The sequence below is a fragment of the Talpa occidentalis genome, unplaced genomic scaffold (assembly GCF_014898055.3).
Source record: "Talpa occidentalis isolate TD23 unplaced genomic scaffold, MPIMG_talOcc4v2.1 talOcc4.15, whole genome shotgun sequence".
Lineage (NCBI taxonomy): Eukaryota > Metazoa > Chordata > Mammalia > Eulipotyphla > Talpidae > Talpa > Talpa occidentalis.
This window is the reverse complement of record NW_023601543.1, coordinates 81222397-81240074: the sequence shown is the minus strand read 5'-3', so window position 1 is coordinate 81240074 and position 17678 is coordinate 81222397. Positions and strand designations below refer to the sequence as shown.

At 44.8% G+C, this 17678-nt stretch overlaps 2 protein-coding genes and 1 non-coding gene across 3 annotated transcripts in view; 1 reads left to right on the top strand and 2 right to left on the bottom strand.

The window, feature by feature from the left end:
- The window catches only part of REPS2 (RALBP1 associated Eps domain containing 2), a 169482-nt gene that overhangs the window by 29081 nt on the left and 122723 nt on the right, over window positions 1-17678 (top strand).
- Window positions 185-288, bottom strand: LOC119246846 (small nucleolar RNA U13). Its single transcript, XR_005125597.1, has one exon. It is a non-coding gene; the product is annotated as a small nucleolar RNA U13 (small nucleolar RNA).
- On the bottom strand, window positions 1570-3613 carry LOC119246304 (periphilin-1-like). Its single transcript, XM_037512654.2, has one exon. The coding sequence runs from the start codon at window positions 3514-3516 to the stop codon at window positions 1816-1818; it is 1701 nt and encodes a 566-aa protein (XP_037368551.1). The 5' UTR covers window positions 3517-3613; the 3' UTR covers window positions 1570-1815.

Here is a 17678-nt window from a genome sequence, read left to right as displayed (position 1 = left end):
CAAATGGCAAAAATAAAAATCCAATGTGCTTTTATATAGGGAACTTAAGAAAATAATCGCCGCCTTTAATTATTTTTTAAATTTGTGGAATGCCATAATACATATTTTGAGACCCCCCCATTATAGGATCCACTATAATTATTTACACAGCTATTTTCTGCTTTTAATGTAGTTTTTTTTTAAACGTCAGAAGGGTAATGTGCCGATGTCGTAACAAGGTTTAAGGGCGGCACATCTCACACAGTCGCGTGAACACCCAGTCATCGTGCTTATGAACCGGAAAAGGATCTTAATGTAATTTTTATCCACTCTGTGGTAGCTCTTTAGATATTATCCACAGAGGTCACAAAAAATAATGCCAACATTCAAATGAGAAGTGGAAATGGAGAGAGGATGGGAGGATAAGGAAATTGGGTCATCAAAACAAACATGGTTTTTAAGGTTTCCTAACTAATGCCACACAACGTTACATATTTTGGACACACGCCACTGGGCAGCTGGGAGTGACCAGGAAATGGACTCTCCTCATTGCTAGATTCTTCACTAACCTGTGATCTGGACAGCTTGTTCACTGTTTTCACACACGGCTTGGTGAAGGGTGGTCGGGCTCCCTGCCTGCTCTGCTTTTTTGTTTTTTTTTAAAGAACACTTTCTCAGGGGGAAGAACCCCTAGCAAGGTCTGCAGCAGTGTAGCTAACTTGTTGCACTACACTTAGAGATGAACAAAGGCATAATGTATAAATGGCTTCATCATGGGCATGTGATCAGTCAGTCCCTTTCCTTCTTGAGATGGGGCAAACGGAAGAATGAAACCCCCCTACTCCTTTATAGTCGAGATTTTTCTCTTTCAATTAGAAAATTTTTAAAGAAATTTCAACTTTAAAAAGTCCTTATCATTCATCTCAAATTGCCCCCTCTTACACTTATATATAATAGTGTTTAAGACTTACGTGTCGGGGCCTCCCCTGGTGGCCTCTGCAGCTGTCCGCGGCCTCTGCAGCGCAGGTTCCATTCCGGCCGGCCGGCGAGGGTCCCCCATGGCGCGGCAGACCTCTCCTGTCTCGCCCACTGCTCCCCTCAGCAGTGCTTTCGGTCTGCCTGTTCTCCCCCTCTGTCTAGTGAATCCCCACACCACCACCCCCTGCCCCCCATCCCTGGCCCATACCCTGGTTCTTGTATGCATAAATAAATCTTAAAAAAATTTGTTTTCCCTTTTCTTTTTTTAATTTACTAACAAATTTTTTTAAATCAAGAACGTTTTGCAAAATACACACTTTGGGGCCTCCCTGGTGGCGCAAGGAGTTAAGCACTGCACTATGAAGCAAGCCGCAGCCTCGGCACCACGAGTTCAATCCCCAGCCAGCCAGGGAGAAACCCCCATGGCGAAGCAGACCTCTCCTGTCTCGCCCGCTGCTCCCCTCTGCAGTGCTTTCGGTCTGTCTGCCTGTTCTCCCCACTCTGTCTCTGGTGAATCCTCTCACCCTCTCACCCTCCCACGCCTCTGGCCTGTGCCCCAGCTCTTATATAAATAAAATCTTTTAAAAAAAAGAAGACATTGAGTTCATCTCTTCAGTAAACAGAATTTTATTATGCGGTGTCTTCTAGAAATGTAAGTGCTCTGTTTTATCAGCATGAGAATCATTCTCAAAGCAAATAGTCTCTAAGATTCCAAAGTACTCAGTTTTTTTTTTGATGGTATAGTTGAAGTAACAAAGTCTAAGATAAGCATGCAAAGTCAAAAAGGCCACAAGTCAAAATTCTGACATGTCACATTGGATCTAGAGACTTTTTTTTTTTTTCCTGAGCAAGTAATTTCTAACAAGGGCCTCCAAAATCTTGACCAGAGGCGCCTTGAATAGAGGCATCATACTCTTCAATAAAACGCTTCAGTTCTTGGATACACCGCTCACCAATTTCCTGTAAATTCCGCCTCAATGCAAATTGTATATGCTTTTCTAATGAAGGATCTTTTTCAACCAACATTTTCACGACCATCCCGAAAGTTTCACAGTCCTGCCGGTACGCCTGTTCAATCTCTTTGGTTTTGAACGCTATGGCTTTAGAACGACTGGTTAGCAGAATGTCTTCAAATAATTTTTTGCCGTGTGTTGCATTGGACTCAGGTTCTTCTGGCTGGTCAATTAATAATGGTGCCTTGGGGCCTGACTCATACTCAGCAATTTCAGGTGAGGCTCCCTCATCTCCCTCATCTGCCTTCTCCAGCTTTTCAGCAGCCCACTTGCTTGCAGCCTCAGGGAGTTCCTTGGTAGTCAGCTGACTGGGTATGTCTAACACCTTCGATGAAGCTACTGCTGAGGAACTTGAAGTGTGTCTCGATGTTTTCGATGACTGAACAGGCGTTTCTTTGCCTTCTCCTGGCTTTTCTTCATTCTGCCGTTGGTAGGAGGCACCAGCAGGCGTGGACTTTCTATGCTGGGGCTGCTGAAAAGAGTACGGGTTGCTTCTTTCTAGAGAGTAGCTCCTGTTGCCGACAGTGGTGTGAGATCTGCTGTGTGGAGAATCCTTTTGGCCTACAGGTGGTTGTCTGAGAAAAGGAGTATCTCTTTTACGAGAGCGACCCCTCACATAATCGGAAGTGTAGGAGCTCTTTCTTCTGGCGCCTTCTCTCATATCCCCGTAATCAGGCTTTCGGCGGGTGGAATGATCCTCTCTTGGCCACCTGTTGCCAGATTCAGCTCCTCTGTGAGGTGGACCCCTTCTGCGATCCAGAGAAAGCGCGCTTCTTTGATCCTGAGAAATCGCGCTTCTTCGATCGAGAGAAAGAGCGCTTCTGCGATCCAGAGAAAGAGCACTTCTCTGATCCTGAGGAAGAGCGCTTCTTTGATGGAGAGCAAGCGCGCTTCTGCGATCCAGAGAAACAGCGCTTCTTCGATCCAGAGAAACAGCGCTTCTTGGATCCAGGGAAACAGCGCTTCTTGGATCCAGAGTAACAGCGCTTCTTGGATTGAGAGAAAGAACACTTCTTTGATCCTGAGAAAGAGCGCCCCTTCGATCCAGAGAGAGCGCGCTTCTGCGATCCAGAGAGAGAGCGCTTCCTCGATTGAGAGAGAGAGCGCTTCTTTGATCCTGAGAAAGAGCGCTTCTTCGGTCGAGAGAAAGAGCGCTTCTTCGATTCAGAGAGTTCAGAGAGAGCGCGCTCCTTCGATCCAGAGAGAGCGTGCTTCTTCGGTCGAGAGAAAGAGCGCTTCGATTGAGAGGAAGAGCGCTTCTTTGATCCTGAGAAACCGCGCCTCTGCGATCGAGAGGAAGAGCGCCTCTTTGATCCAGAGACACCGCGCTTCTTCGATCCTGACAAAAACTGCGGCCGCCGTCATAGTTTCGGTAATCAACATCACTGTAATATCTACCGTAGCTTCCCTCACCAGCTGTGTTGAGCAGCGGTGATTTCTTCGGCGCAGTATTGCCTACTTTATGGTTGCCGTCACTGCGATGACCTCGAGGAGGCACACGTTTTCTTGGAAATCTTTTATAATCGTTCCGTCTTTCCGGCCACATCTCATCTCTTCTGTGACCACGACTCTGGGCTGCGGGGAGACCCCGTAAAGGTAGTTGTCTGCCCGTTGCCACGCTGCCGGCCGTCGTCGCTGCCGGCCGTCACTTCCGGCGTGTGCTTCTGGCGTGCGCGGTGACGTCATCTGCGTTCCCTTTTCATAATCTAAAATTCCAAACTAGAATTTCATACTTTAGAGTACCCAAATCATTCACAATGTAAATGCAAATATAAATTTGCTCTTCTAAACATTTAGTGAATTGGCAAAATAAAATACTTACTATAAAAGCTATATTGCAAGCACTTCATTTGGGGAATTTGCTTTTTAATGGAATGAACTAGCAGAAACCTCTTGAGTCCTGAGAGTTGGACGGCTGGTACTTGCTTCTCCCCCCCCCCCCGACCCCCTTGGAAAATCTCCCTGTACCAAATACCGAATTCTTCATTTTCTAAAACCCTTCCAACTTCCTTATGTTTTTATTGCTGATTTGATGTGTTTGAATGTCAGCCAAAATATAAGATAAATGGTAGATGCAAGGGCTGAGTGGTTTCCATGGAGACTTCTTGCAGGAGCCTTGCCTTTTTTCATTCAGCTATTGCTGGGAAGCATCCCTTTCCAGTTAATGTGTGGTTTCCAGCAATTCAAGCAACTCTTAGGGGATTTGTTTAAACAAATTCAGAACTAAGTTTTTCTATCTATCTTTAAGGTTGAAATGGGTTTTACTGAAAGTTGGGATTGTTAACTGCTTCTCTTTCCAAAGCAGTCTAACTATACTTCTGTTATTTCACTTCGTTTGCACTTTGGAGAATAAAAGAAGGACCTTGACTGGGTACAGAGGTATGTGGATTTACTGTGTCTAGTCGTGCAACCATGAAATAAAATATGTTTCCACCTCAGGAATCAGCCATCACTTTTAACCACCATTGATTGCATTGGCTTAAAGCTTTTTGCTTCCTCTATGTATTTTCCTTTTTCTTTCAAAATTGTGTTCAGTTGGATGTGACCAATTCTGCACTGAGGTTGGCTCACTCACTTTCATTCTTGACGTCCACTATCCTAATGTCACGCTTCATTTACACGGTGATAGCTTTTCTTGACTTCATCTGTTGACTTGACATCCTGTGCATCATCTTTTCTCTCTTAGATACAGGAAGATTTAAAACATTCAGGATTTTGAAGAAAAATTGTAAAACCGAAGTGCACTGTGAAAGGGGGAACTTTAATTTTAATTTTCACTGTAGCCAGAAGAGTGATGAATGCGCACTACCTGTTGCAGATGGGCAGGCCAGTCAAGGTCAAGCCGCTCAACAGTACTGTGTTTGGTTTTTAAGTGTAGCTGTGTACGGGAGATCTTACCATAATCAATAGTGGTTAAAATAAAAAATGAGGTGTAGTTTCAAAATATTCTGGGTGGTAGCACAGGGGTCGAGTTGTTGCCTAATATTTGACAGTCAGGCAGCTGGAGGTTTTTCTAAGTCTAAGATATTCATTTACCAATTTTAAGAAATTTTTTGATCATTATAAATGCATGTCTGATACTTTTCTGGTTTTGAGGTTTTGTGGGCAATCATTTTGCAAAGGGGCCAGAATGAAAAATAAACATGAATTATGAAAATCCATTTGAAAGACCGATTATGCTGTGATTCAGTGCAGAAGTTTTTATACTACTTATGTACTGGCTTTACCTTTGGGACCAGCATTCTTAAGAGCTGATTTTTACTTTGGACTTTCTAATGTGTGTCAGTTATGTCAGCTCATAAGCATGTTTACATCTGTGCATCATGTTATATTGAGACTTGGCTGGAATATAAATCTTTTATTGACCTAAATCTGAGTCTAATCCTCTGCATGACTTTGGTAGAAAATCAATTTCCTCTGCCCTGTCAAGATTTTTCAGGTCAATGCTCTTTGGAAGTTTCCCAAACTGTTAGATTAAAATAGATTTTGTTTCTCTGCTACATACTGGTATTTATCAATAGTGTACTGGGATCTAGAAAGCAAGGAGAACCACCTGACAAGATTTCCATAAGTTCTGTTTCAGGTGACTTGTTGACAGTGCACCTTTGCAGAGCCAAGGAGTTTGTGTATATGAAAGGCACCTTTGGGGAAGCGATTATAAATGACACCTGTGGGTGAGTTTTGTCCACTTGGTGGCTTGCTCGCTAGCTTGGGCCATTGGAGGTGGGCATATGGTGACCAATTGGACATTCTCCGTTTTGGCACTAGAAGTCCTGTATCCTGGGAACCTCCTTCCTCCCAGCCAAGCCAGGATAGGCTGGTCAGTCCCCTTGGCAGTGAGAAGTCTGGAAATGGATGATCTGGAACTGGCAGTATCCTTGTAGATACTTTAAGGAGGGACTTATTATGGACATGTAGCATCTTGCTGCCCAGAGGTAGCAGTGGGGTGACTACTTCTGCTTTGACTTGACTGCAAAACAGTGGAGTGAGAAGAGGAGGTTTTTTTGCCTTCTGAAGTTAAGAGTATGTGTTTAGGGGATGTTTTGGCAAAAAATTATTACCCTTCATTTTTATTTTTATCCTTCTCCTGGATAGTGCAGCAACCTTTAACTCCACTTATCCCTTCTCCCAATTTATGTTATTTGTGCCCTGTATTTTAGTACTATATATATTAAACTCCAAGCTCTTCAGAGGCTTTGAATTTGTCACTTATGCCGCCACGGAGGAGGTAGGCGGAGCCACACAAAGTGGGTGGCAGAGTTGTGGAACCACAGAGGACTGTGTAAAGAGAATATTCTCAAAGACCCGGTGTCCGCTTAACTGTTGAAAGGATTTCTGTTGGTGACATTAAAGAGGACACTATACCTAAGAGATTATCTTAAGCTGTATGGGAAAAATCGAAGTGATTGAAATCATGACTGATCGAGGCGCCTGCAAGAAGAGAGACTGTTTTTGTAACCTTTGATGACTATGAGTTTTGTAGACAGGACCGTCATTCAGAAATACCACACTGTGAAGTCAGGAAAGCCCTATCTAAGCAAGAGATGGCCAGTGCTTCAGCCAAAGAGATTGGCGTGGCTCTGGAAACTTTGGTGATGGTTATGGAGGTAGTTTTGGTGGGAACAGTAGCTTTTGCTCCTGGAGGAAATCAGTGGTCTAGGTGGCTTTGGTGAGCCGTGGTGGTGGTGGATGTGGTGGCAGTGGGGATGGCTACAATGGATTTGGTGGTGATAGAAGCAATTTTGGAGGTGGTGGAAGCTGTAATCATTTGAGCAGTTATAACAATCAATTTTTAAAGTTTGTACCCATGGAAGGAAAAAAGCAAGGAGGCAGAAGCTCTGGCTCTCATGGTGGTAGAGGCCAGTATGTTGGCAAAGCACGAAACCTAGGTGGCTGTGGTGGTTCTAGCAGCAGTAGTAGCAGCCTTGGCACTGGCATAAGTTTTCAATTAACTGCCAGGAAACAAAGCTTAGCAGGAGAGGAGAGCCAGAGAAGTGACAGGGAAGCTACAGGTTACAGCAGATTTGTGAACTCAGCCAAGAACATTGGTGGCAGGGCCTTGCTGCTGCAAAGAAGACATTTTAGACAATACTCACGCACATGGGCAAAAATCTTGAGGATTGGAGCTTCCCTGGTGATGCAAGGGGTTAATAGGCCGCACTGTGAAGCTATCTGCAGCCACTGCAGCACGAGTTCGATCCCCGGCCAGGGAGGTGACCCACATGGCTCAGGAGACCTCTCCTGTCTCACCCGCTGCTCCCCTCAGCAGTGTATTTCAGTCGATTCGCCTGTTCTGCTCTGCACTCTGTCTCTGGTGAGTCCTCTCACCCCTCGCATGTCTGGCCTGTACCCCAGCTCTTGTATGCATAAATAAATCTTTAAAAAAAAATCTCGGGGACTGTATTTGTGACTAAATGTATAACATTTTAGGTTCTGTTCTGTGGAAGGTGTAAAGCATTCCAACAAAGGGTTTTAATGTACATTTTTTGTACCCATTCTGTTGGTTGTTATAAATATAATAGTCTGATCGAGATGTTGAATCATGATTGTCTTTTTAAAAGAAAAAAACAAAAAAAATCAGTTGTATTTCTAGCTATTAACAGTGACCATGTGGACACTGAATTGGCAATGTTATTTATAGTTGCTGAAAAAAAATAGGTGTTAATCTAACAGTATGAACAGGACTTGTGTGATTGAGAACTACACAGTGATGATAAAGGGAAATCAAAGAAGATCCAAATAAATGGAGAGACATACCATGTTTATGGATTAGAGGACACAACATAGTAAGATGTCAGTTCTTCCCAAATTGATACATGGATTTAATATAATTCCTATAAAAAAATCCTGGAAGGTTTTTTTGGGTAGATATAGATATGATTATTTTAAAATGTACATGGAAAAACAAATTAGAATTAGAATAGCTAAAACAATTTGAATTTTGAAAAAATGGAATTTTGGGGTAAAAATAAGGTAGGAGGAATTAGTCTGCCTAGCTTCAAGGCTGCATAGTATTGGTGGAGGGATAGATAATACATAGATCAATTAAACAGACAAAAAAGAACCTAGAAATAGGCCCACAGAAATATGCCCAGTTGATGTTTGACAAAAATTGCAAAAGCGAATCAGTGAGGAAAGATAGTTTTTTCAAAAAAGATTGTGGATTCATTGAAGAGCAAATCTCCCATCTTACACAAAAAACAAAGTGGATCACAAATGTAAATGTAAAACATAAAACTAATTTTTTCACAGAAAAAAATAGAAAAATTGTGGGACCTACGACTAGGCAAGTAGTACTTGACCTGTTAGCAAAAATATAATCCATAAAAGGGAAAAATGATGAATTGGATTTTATCAAAATTAAAAACTTTTGCTCTGAGAAAGACTCTTAAGAGACAGTGAAAAGTGGGAAAAAATATTTGCAAATCACATATGTGACAAAGGATTATATGTAATATGTAAGTAACTTTCAAAATTCTTTTTTTTTTAATTTTATTTTTTGCATAAAAGAACTGGGGTGTAAGCCAGAAGTGCGGGGGGTGAGAGGAGTCACCAGAGACATAGTGGGAAACAGAATAGGCAGATTTACTGAAATCCACTGATGAGGGGAGCAGCAGGCGAGGCAGGAGAAGTCTGCTGCATCATGTGGGTATCTCCCTGGCCAGGGATTGAACTCGTGCTGCAGTGGCTGTGGATAGCTTCATAGGTTGTGTCTTAACCCCTTGTGCTTCCAGGGAGGCCCTATATAATGTTCTTTAGATGATGAAATTATGCAAATGGAGAAAAATTACAGGATTCACAGGGAATTGAGGTGTCAGCAGTTGGAGGGGTGTTAGGTTATAAAAGGGCAGTATTAGGGATCCTAATGATGGCAGTGTTTGTTAACTTGACTGTACCAAAGTAACATCCTGGTTGTGATGTGCTATAGCTTTCTTTGTGTAGCACTGGGGAAGCTGGGTAAATGGTACACACACAGGATCTCTAGATATCATTTCTTACAACTGCATGTGAATCTACAATTATCTCAAAATAAAAAGTTTAATTTAAAAAAGCATTTAAGGGGCCTCCCTGGTGGCGAAGGGGTTAAGTCTCAGTACTGTGAAGCAATTCTTGGCCACTGCAGCATGAGTTCGGTTCCCCATTAGGGAGCTAATGCACACGGCGCAGCAGACCTCTCCTGTCTCGCCTGCTGCTTCCCTCAGCAGTATATTTCAGTGGATCCACCTGTTCTGCTCCCCACTCTGTCTCTGGTGAATCCTCTCACCCTCCTTCACCTCTGGCCTACACCCCAGCTCTTGTATGCATAAATAAATAAATCTTTAAAGAAATAAAAAAGCATGTAAGAAAACAACACAACACCACACCAAGATCTAGAAGGATCGAATCAGAGGAATTGGGAGCAACAAATAATGTAACACTCTTGCATTAGGTGGTGTTCTAAGGCCCAGTTTTGTTCTGAAATAGTTACATGTGCCCATCAAAGCCGTTTATGTGGGTGTATGATTGACTTTTTTCCTCAGCTGCTTCTAATTTGGGATTTTATTCACTGTATGCACTTTGAGTGCCTTTTGCCTTTGGTCTTCTCTTAGCTACAAGCCAGTTTCTTCACTTCACTTCCAAGGTCATTTCCAGGCTCTGCTAGCTTTTATGATCTCATTTTTGCATTGGGTTTTCACCTAAGAGCTAGAGTATCTGGAGGCTGGACTTGTGGGTTTTTTTTTTTTTTCTGAGTGATTTTTTTCTTTGCTTATGTGCTATAGATCTCTACCTGTCCCTTGATCATTATCTCCTCTTCTGGAGTAGAAATTTCAGTTTTAAGCTGGGCACATGGCTGCCCACAATAAAGGGTACACTGCTTGGATTTCCTTGTAGCTAGGTGTGACTGTCTGGCCAGGTAAGAACCCGCTGCCAGTTTGCTGTAACAGACAGTGAATAGGTAAAACCAAATGCTTTATTGAATAGCTGTGCATTGTGGGTTGAATTGCCCCTGCCCTCCCCCACAAAAAAAGGATGTCGAAGGTCTAATCCCTAGTGCCTTAGAATGTCACCTTATTTGGAAATAGGTCTTTGCAGATGCCATCAAGTTAAGATGAAGTCATGGTGGGGCTGGGGTTGGCTCTAAGCCAGTATGACTGATGTCCTTATAAGAAAACAGCCATGTGAAGATTAAGATTGGAGTGATGCTTTTATAAGCCCAGGAGTACTGGGGCTACCAGACATTAAGAGAGAGACATGGCACAGATTTCCCCTTAGACTGGTTCCCTCAGAAACCAACCCTGCTGATACCTTGATTGTTGACTTCTTGTCTCCACCGCTGTGAGACAGTACATTTCTGTTGTTTCAAGCCATGCAGTTTGCTGTATTTTGTCACAGAAGCCCTAGGGAAACCAGCACACCATTTTAAACCCTGTTTGGGTCTTTTATGTTTTAAATATTTATTTAATTTTTATTTATGCATACAAGAACAAGGGTCTAGGATCGAGGTGAGGGGGGGAGGAGGCGTGTGTGTGAGAGGATTCAGAGACAGGGTGGGGAGCAGAACAGGTAGAGCCACTGAAACACACTGCTGAGGGGAGCAGCAGGCGAGACAGGAGAGGTCTGCTGTGCCACGTGGGTCAGCTCCCTGGCTGGGAATCGAACTTGTGCTTCCGTGGCTGGCGATAGCTTGGTAGTGCTATGCCACCAGGGAGGCCCTTGTTTGGGTCTTTTCAAAAATGCGTTGGACATGTAGAGGCTTCTTAACCCGTGTCCTGAGACATTTCAACTGAATACGCCTTCTTTTTCCTGGAAAATCTCACTGTAACTAGCATAGACACTCATCGTTCTAGAGCCCTTCCAAGTTCCTAATGTTTTTATTGCTGATTTGAGGTGCTGGAATGTCAGCCAAAATATAAGGCAAATGGTGGATGCAAGAACTGGGTGGTTTCCATGGAGACTTCTTGCAGGAGCCCTTTTTCAGTTCAGCAGTTGTCAGGGAAACATGTAGTTTCCGTTTGTGGGGTCTGCCAATTTGAGTCGCTCTTGGATGAGGATATAGTTAAAGTTCTTTATAACCCTAATAAACAAATTCAGAGCAGAGCTTATTGAGAGATTTCCTTAAAGTTATATTAGGATTTTCTGTAACTTAAAATCAAACTAGTTTTCTGCCCAAAGTGATCATACCTCTTTGTTCTGATGCAGGAAATGATAATTTTGAGCCTTTTGGGAGGAAAGTGGAGGTTGAAAGCAAGATGCAGAGCTGGTGTCCGATGTCATATGACTCTCGTCCGTGATCTTTAGCTCGCCCCACCCTGTGGGATCTCAAGGAGGCCGACCTGTTTGCAACTGCTGATAGCCTCCAGAGTTGGCAGGCTCAAGGCTATGCTTATTTATTGCTTCTGTTCAGCTGTTGTTGAATGAGTGCTTGGTGTTAGTGGTGGTGGATGGGAAAGGTGGCGAGAGCCCAGATTCTGCATGTTAGAAATGTGAATGCATGGGAGTCCCTAAGGCGCTGTGCACTGTGACAGCTTCCCCGTGGGCGCTTTACCATAGACTGTTTGGTGACGCGCTTCCTTCTCCCCCGACAGTATGACAGATGGCAGATTGCCCCAATACTTTGCAGCAACTCCCTTCAAGAGGTGGAGTCTGGCCTTTAGTCCTGGCCTTGGGACTTGGTTTGATGATAGAATGTGGAAGAAATGACCTTGTGGAAGTTTTGAGTCTAGGCCTGAAGCTTCAGTTTTTGCTTCTTTGGGAACTCTGCCACCATGTGCCAGCGTCCAGGCTCTCAGGCCAGGAGGCCGAGAGGCGAATGGAGGCATCTAGTCAATCAAGAGCCAATGGCTGAAGCATTACGTGACCTCCAGTGAGAACAGTGGTGTCTGACCCAGATCAGTAGAGTTTTCCAGCGGAGCTCCGCCCAAATTGCTGACCCCCAGAATTATGAACTAAATAAATATTGCCTTAAGGCACTAAAGTTTTGGGGTGGTTGTTTGGCAGCAGTAGATACTTGATTCAGTCAAGTGTGGGTGCTGTGGACTCACGTTTGACCTCTCCTCTATAACACCCAGGAGCCTTAGTAACACAATCTTGGAGTAGCAGCTTACCTGTAGGCGACTTAACAGTTCAGCGGCAGGGTGTTGGGCAGCCAGCTTGCTTTGGGAAAGCTAGGAAGGGACTAGAGAAATGCCACCTCGGGGGCGGCCTTGGCAGACCTGCAGCCCCATCATCACAGAACAGGTCCGGTGAGGGTGCTGGATGTTGGGTGCCTTGAACTACACCACACACTGTCTGCACTGGGCTGTGGATGTGGGGTGTGGCACGCCTGGCACCTTGGAGCTGGCTGTTGCTCCTGTTGCAGAAAACAATGATCTATCTCTGCTCCCTCGTAGCCCCTCCCCATATTCCCCCTCTCCATGGGGGTGTGTCTGGCCAAGCTTAGGTCCTGTGTGGATTGAGAAGAGATCAGGAAAGAGACCAGGAAAGTGATGATCTGACATTTCTAGCGTAATTTAGCTGAAGGCAGGTGGAAAATTTCATAAACATTGGCAAGGGGTTCTGATTCTGGGCAGCCAAAGGGAAAATGGCAGATGCCCATCAGTTTTTGTTCCGTGCTCGTTAGCTCGGTCGGTTCCAGCGCAGTTATGATGAAGTCAGCTCTGTGCTGCGTTCTTTGGTTCTATTGAGAAAAAATACTCAGTTCTGAGGCTGTACCCTTTCCACCTGCTCCCTCTCTCACAGATGTGTGTCGATGGCCCTTTGGAAGTCCAGGAAGTAGTGGGGCCTAATTTGCATGTATCACTCGTTGCCAGAGTGCAAACAGTATGTGTCTTTCAGTTGGTGAACCCAAAGAAACACCATTCACTGCCACAGCGTGCCACCTAAGGAAACCGAATGAATGGTATCTCAGTGAACATAAGGGACTGTCTGTCTCCACAGTGAGTTTGCTTTATGTGATATTTTTAATTGTTGGGCAGTAAGTTCTCTTTACTTCCGGTGGTTTCTTATTTTCCAGATGTTCCCTAATAACTTTTCTGAATCCTGAAGTTCCTCCTGCAAAACCATCCACATAGGATTAGTTTAAATATTAGAGATGATACATAAAAGAGTAAAGGGTAGTGCCCAGAGGACCGGTGCTTGAGAAATGCCAATCCTTTTTTGCAGACTTCTTAGACACCCCCACCCTGCATCAGATCATGTCTTGGTCAGTTCAGGCCGCTGTAACAAAATACCGTATACCGAGTAGCTTATATAAACAGTAGGAATTTATTTCTTACAGTTCTGGAGGCTGAAAGTCTGAAATCAGGGTGCCAGCCTGGTCAGGTTCCAGTGAGGGCCCTCCTCTATGTTCAAGTCGCTCAGTTCCTGCTGTGTCTGCACATGGCGGCTTGCAGAAGAAGCAAGTTCGCTTGTGACTCTTGAAAGGGCACTCATCCCATTCATGGGGGCTCCACTGTCACTGCCTCATCTCATGCCAATCGCCTCCCAAAGACCCCACTCCTAATACCATCACATTGGGGGATAGGGGTTCAGCATAAGAATTTGGGGGGGCATAGTCATTCAGTCCACAGCAGATTGTAAACCCCTTGAGGGCAGGGACTGTTCTTTCTGTGTCAAGTGGTGGCTAAGTTGTTAACTCACTAGGCATGACTTGAGAGAGTGAACTGTCCTTGGGATGGAACATTTTGGGAGAAATCAGGCCTGGACCTCAGCTCACTCATTGTGGTGAGACTCTCAGTTAAGCGTGGATGGGTGGATTGCACAGGTCAGGCAATGTAAAGTCTATCTGGGCCTACAGTACACTGTCTACAGGTGATTCAAGGGAGGAGGTAGGAGATCTGCCTAGGCCTTAGGGATCATCTTCCTGGCAAGCACAGCTGACTGGCAAGCCATTCAAGGGCAGGGAAAGTTTGAGGATTTGGTTATCAGGACAGTGCGTGGTGTAGTTCAAGGCACCCAACATCCAGCACCCTCACAGGACCTGTTCTGTGATAATGGGGCTGCAGGTCTGCCGAGGCCGCCCCGAGGTGTGCATTTCTCTGGTCCCTTCCTAGCTTTCCCAGAGCAAGGCCAGAAAGTGATAGGTGTCAAGCTGAGCGGGAAGAGGCTGAACATTTATAGCTGGGACACAGTCCACATCTCCTTGAAGCTCCTAACATTTGGGGCAACTGAGGGAAGGTAAGTGACGTTCTGAAGGCTATTAGAGATCAGTAGGTAAGATGGCCACACAGTCACTGCTAACTTGACTTCTAACCCTTCCAGTCTTGTTGCTTTGCGGACTGCTTGGCTTAAAGCAGCATGCTCTGTAGCTTGAGATGACATTTTCAGACCTTTCTTCCACTGCCTTTCTGTCCCTTAATGTGCCAAGTTTGAAACAGGATTTAATTTCCTGAGCTCCTTGTCTGCTTTCTATGCCCCACCAAGGAATCTAGTTCACCTTTCATATCATTCCTGTCGTTTGAAATAAGATGCTTTGGGAGTCAGGTCTTTTCAGGTGTTTTTTTTTTTTTTTACACCTATATAATGGATTTTGTGTTCCTTTTCCATGTAAGTAACAATTCCCCATCATAATGTAAAGAAGAAATAAAAACCTGATGTATTGTACTTCAAGATGCTTTCCCTGATGGACAGAATCTTCCTGTGAAATAAATAATTGCATTGTCTAGCCGTCTTCCAATCAATATAAATAATTATTCTAGAATTAAAACAAAAAAAATACATAGCTGGGACACAGAAAGGGGATTTGATTTGGTCCTGAAAAGAGATGAGTCTGGCCAATAGAGTGTGGCCATTAGCTCACAGTAGGACCAGTAGCAGGCTGGACTGTGTTGCAGCTGCTTGGCCAGTGCCTCTTAAGTCCATCTGCATTTTCCCAGGTGAATGCAGGGCACTGACTGTGCTGATTGTCGTGAAGGTTGGGAACTGTCTCCAGCTTCGGTGCCCTGTGGTAGCTAGCTTTGAGTGGGGCCAGCCTCCTCCAGGGAGGTTGCCAGGATGTCAGGGCAGCAAGAGGAGCATTTGTTACTGTAAGGGTCCTCCCTAGGAATCTGACAAAATTTCCCTATGAGCTTAGCACCATCTGAGAGCTCCCTTCTGCCAGGTTTAGGCTGGAGAAGGAGAACAACGCCGCAGGCTGAGGCTGAGCCTCACATTTGTTCATTCCCTCTGGAAGCATTTTGAGGGTCTGTGTATAATACATGGAGGCTCCACCCTGCGAAATGACCTGCCTTGCTCCTCCTACTATGTCATTAGCATCATTAAAAAAAATGTGTGCGTGCTTGTGTATGAATAAAATAAAAGATAGAAAATGCAGAATGGGCTGAAACCAGCAAATATGAGCTCATCAAAAACTGCAACCTGTAATTGAACTTTTGAAAGCATGAAACATGTTGATAAATAAATTGTTTGAAAAGCGAGTCCTTTGGCTGCTGAGAGAACTCTGAGTTGCCAGAACCAACAGAGCTTTGTGTAAAGCTGGCAGTGTGTTGTGTTCACCTGAGGTTTCTCTGCCTCCAGCTGCACACAGTTCTGTGATGTACAGAGCCTGGAAACCTAGGCCAGAATCCAAAAGTGAATTTTCTTTTGTAATCTGAGCTGTAGTTGCATTTTAATTCGGTTCTAGCTGGAAGGGGGGGGGCGGGGGGAGGGAGAGAGAAAAAGAGAGTGAGAGATCCCTTCAGCTCATCAATTCCTGGCATTCATCAGTGCCTGGCACAGTCTGCCCTCAGTAAATGTTAGTTCTTCCAGTCGATTCTACCATTCCTTTCCCGGGGGTGGGGGGTGGGTAGGGAACTTGTATTTCTTTAGCTTTGCTCTTTTGGAATCCGGTGATTTTGAAATGAATTACCTGCACTCATCCAAGATTCTTGCTATCCTTGGATCAGGTGGTAGTATCTCTGGTCCTTTAAAATTTAAAACAGTTGCTTTGGAATAGCTTGATATATTCACATAGCTCACAAGAACGTGTTGTAGCGCTTCTCTTAGCGCAGGGAAGAGTTGAAACTCAGGAGGAATGTTTAATTTATTCTGTAAATCTGCCTAGTAGAAAATCTATGAGCTGGGTGCTGTGTGGTGTGCGTGTGCATGCAAGGATGATTTAAAAAGTGCAGGACTTGCCCTCAAGAGACTTATAGCCTGGTAGGAGATGCAGCTGGTGCACTGAGAACCCTAATACAAAGTAGAGGTGCTGAGCGCCCAAGGTAGAGAGCCACTGGAATTTTAACTGTTGCCCATAGACTTCCCTTGCATAGAATTTTTGGATCTAGAAAAAGCTTTGTGTTCTGTCTAGTCTGACCACTTCATTCCAGTGGAGACCTGAGACCAAGAGTGGACAGGTGCCTCTGCCCCCAGCTCCCACTGTTATCCAGGCTAGACAGAGCTACTCTGGATGAAGATAACTTGCTTTTTAATAAAGCAAGTTACTGCCTTGTTCTGTGTTGGCAACTTAGAGGAGAGAGCACTGTGGTTGGGTGTTGAGTCTGGGCTTGGCTTGCAGTGCAATTCTCTGCAGATGGGTAGTTCATTTGGAAACTATGCTTAGAACAGGGGGGAGGGGGAGGTGGGGACCTATGTCTATAATTGTTCTTGCTGACTTGGGGTTATGTTGTGTCTCCTTTTACAACTTTTCTAAATTTTACAATTTTTAAAAATACCACACAATTCAAAATTCAAAAGGGATGAAATGAAGCAGTTACTCTTCCCTATCCCTGTGCCCTAGCAAACCCAGTCTCTTCCCTGGTGGCAGCCGAGTTTGTTAGCTTCAGTTTCCAGAGATAGCATGTGAACAGGTGAGTGAGCCTCCTTCGAAAGATGGTAGCCGCTGTGGTCCCTGTCGTGCACCTTGCTTTTTCTTTTCAACAGTTGAACCTGATGATCTTCTCATATCAGTACACAAAGAGCTTCCTCATTCCTTTTTAAATGGCGGCTCTTGTGGCAAACAAGTGAATCCACTTGAGATGGTTAAGCTAAAAGTGATTAGGATTTCAGGTACTGCATGGACTCATTGGGAGGCCTGGAGAACAGGCTGGCATGTAATTTTCCAGAAGGAAATCTCCACAGCACACAAAGTGCTATTTGGTGGAAGCCACCTATGCTTCTGTCCACACTGCCTGCCACTGCTGCCACCCCTTCCCCAGCCAGCAGGGCAGCCCTGCAGCACTTGAGCGTCCCACCTGCAAAAGTTGAAGCTCTGAGCACAGCTTCTTTCCCTGCACCAGTCACTTGGAAAGCAAGGCCTTGTGTGCACGTTTCTGATGAGAGGAGACTTGGTTGCATGGTTTCAGTTAAGCTGCAAAGATGCCTAGGAATTTGATTCTCAGCTTTCAAGTTGGGAAGTGGGACTTGAGAAATTTCTCCAAATAGAGAAAGGCTTTTATTTATTTATTTATTTATTTATTATTTATGCAAGCACTGGGTACAGTCAGAAGCGCAGGAGGGTGAGAGAATTCACCAGAGCCAGAGCGGGGAGCAGAGCAGGCAGAAGGACCGAAGTACACTGCTGAGGGGAGCAGCGGGCGGCAGGAGAGGTCTGTGCGCCATGTGGGACCCTCCTCCTGTGGCCGGGGAGCAGCCGGGGATCGAACCGGTGCTACCGAGGCTGCAGGCAGCTTCGCAACCCAGCGCTCAACCGCTGCGCCACCGGGGAGGCCCGAGAAAGGCTTTTAAAAAGATGATTGGTAATCATGGATATGACAAACATCCACTAGAGTTGCAGAGAATTCTACCATGTGG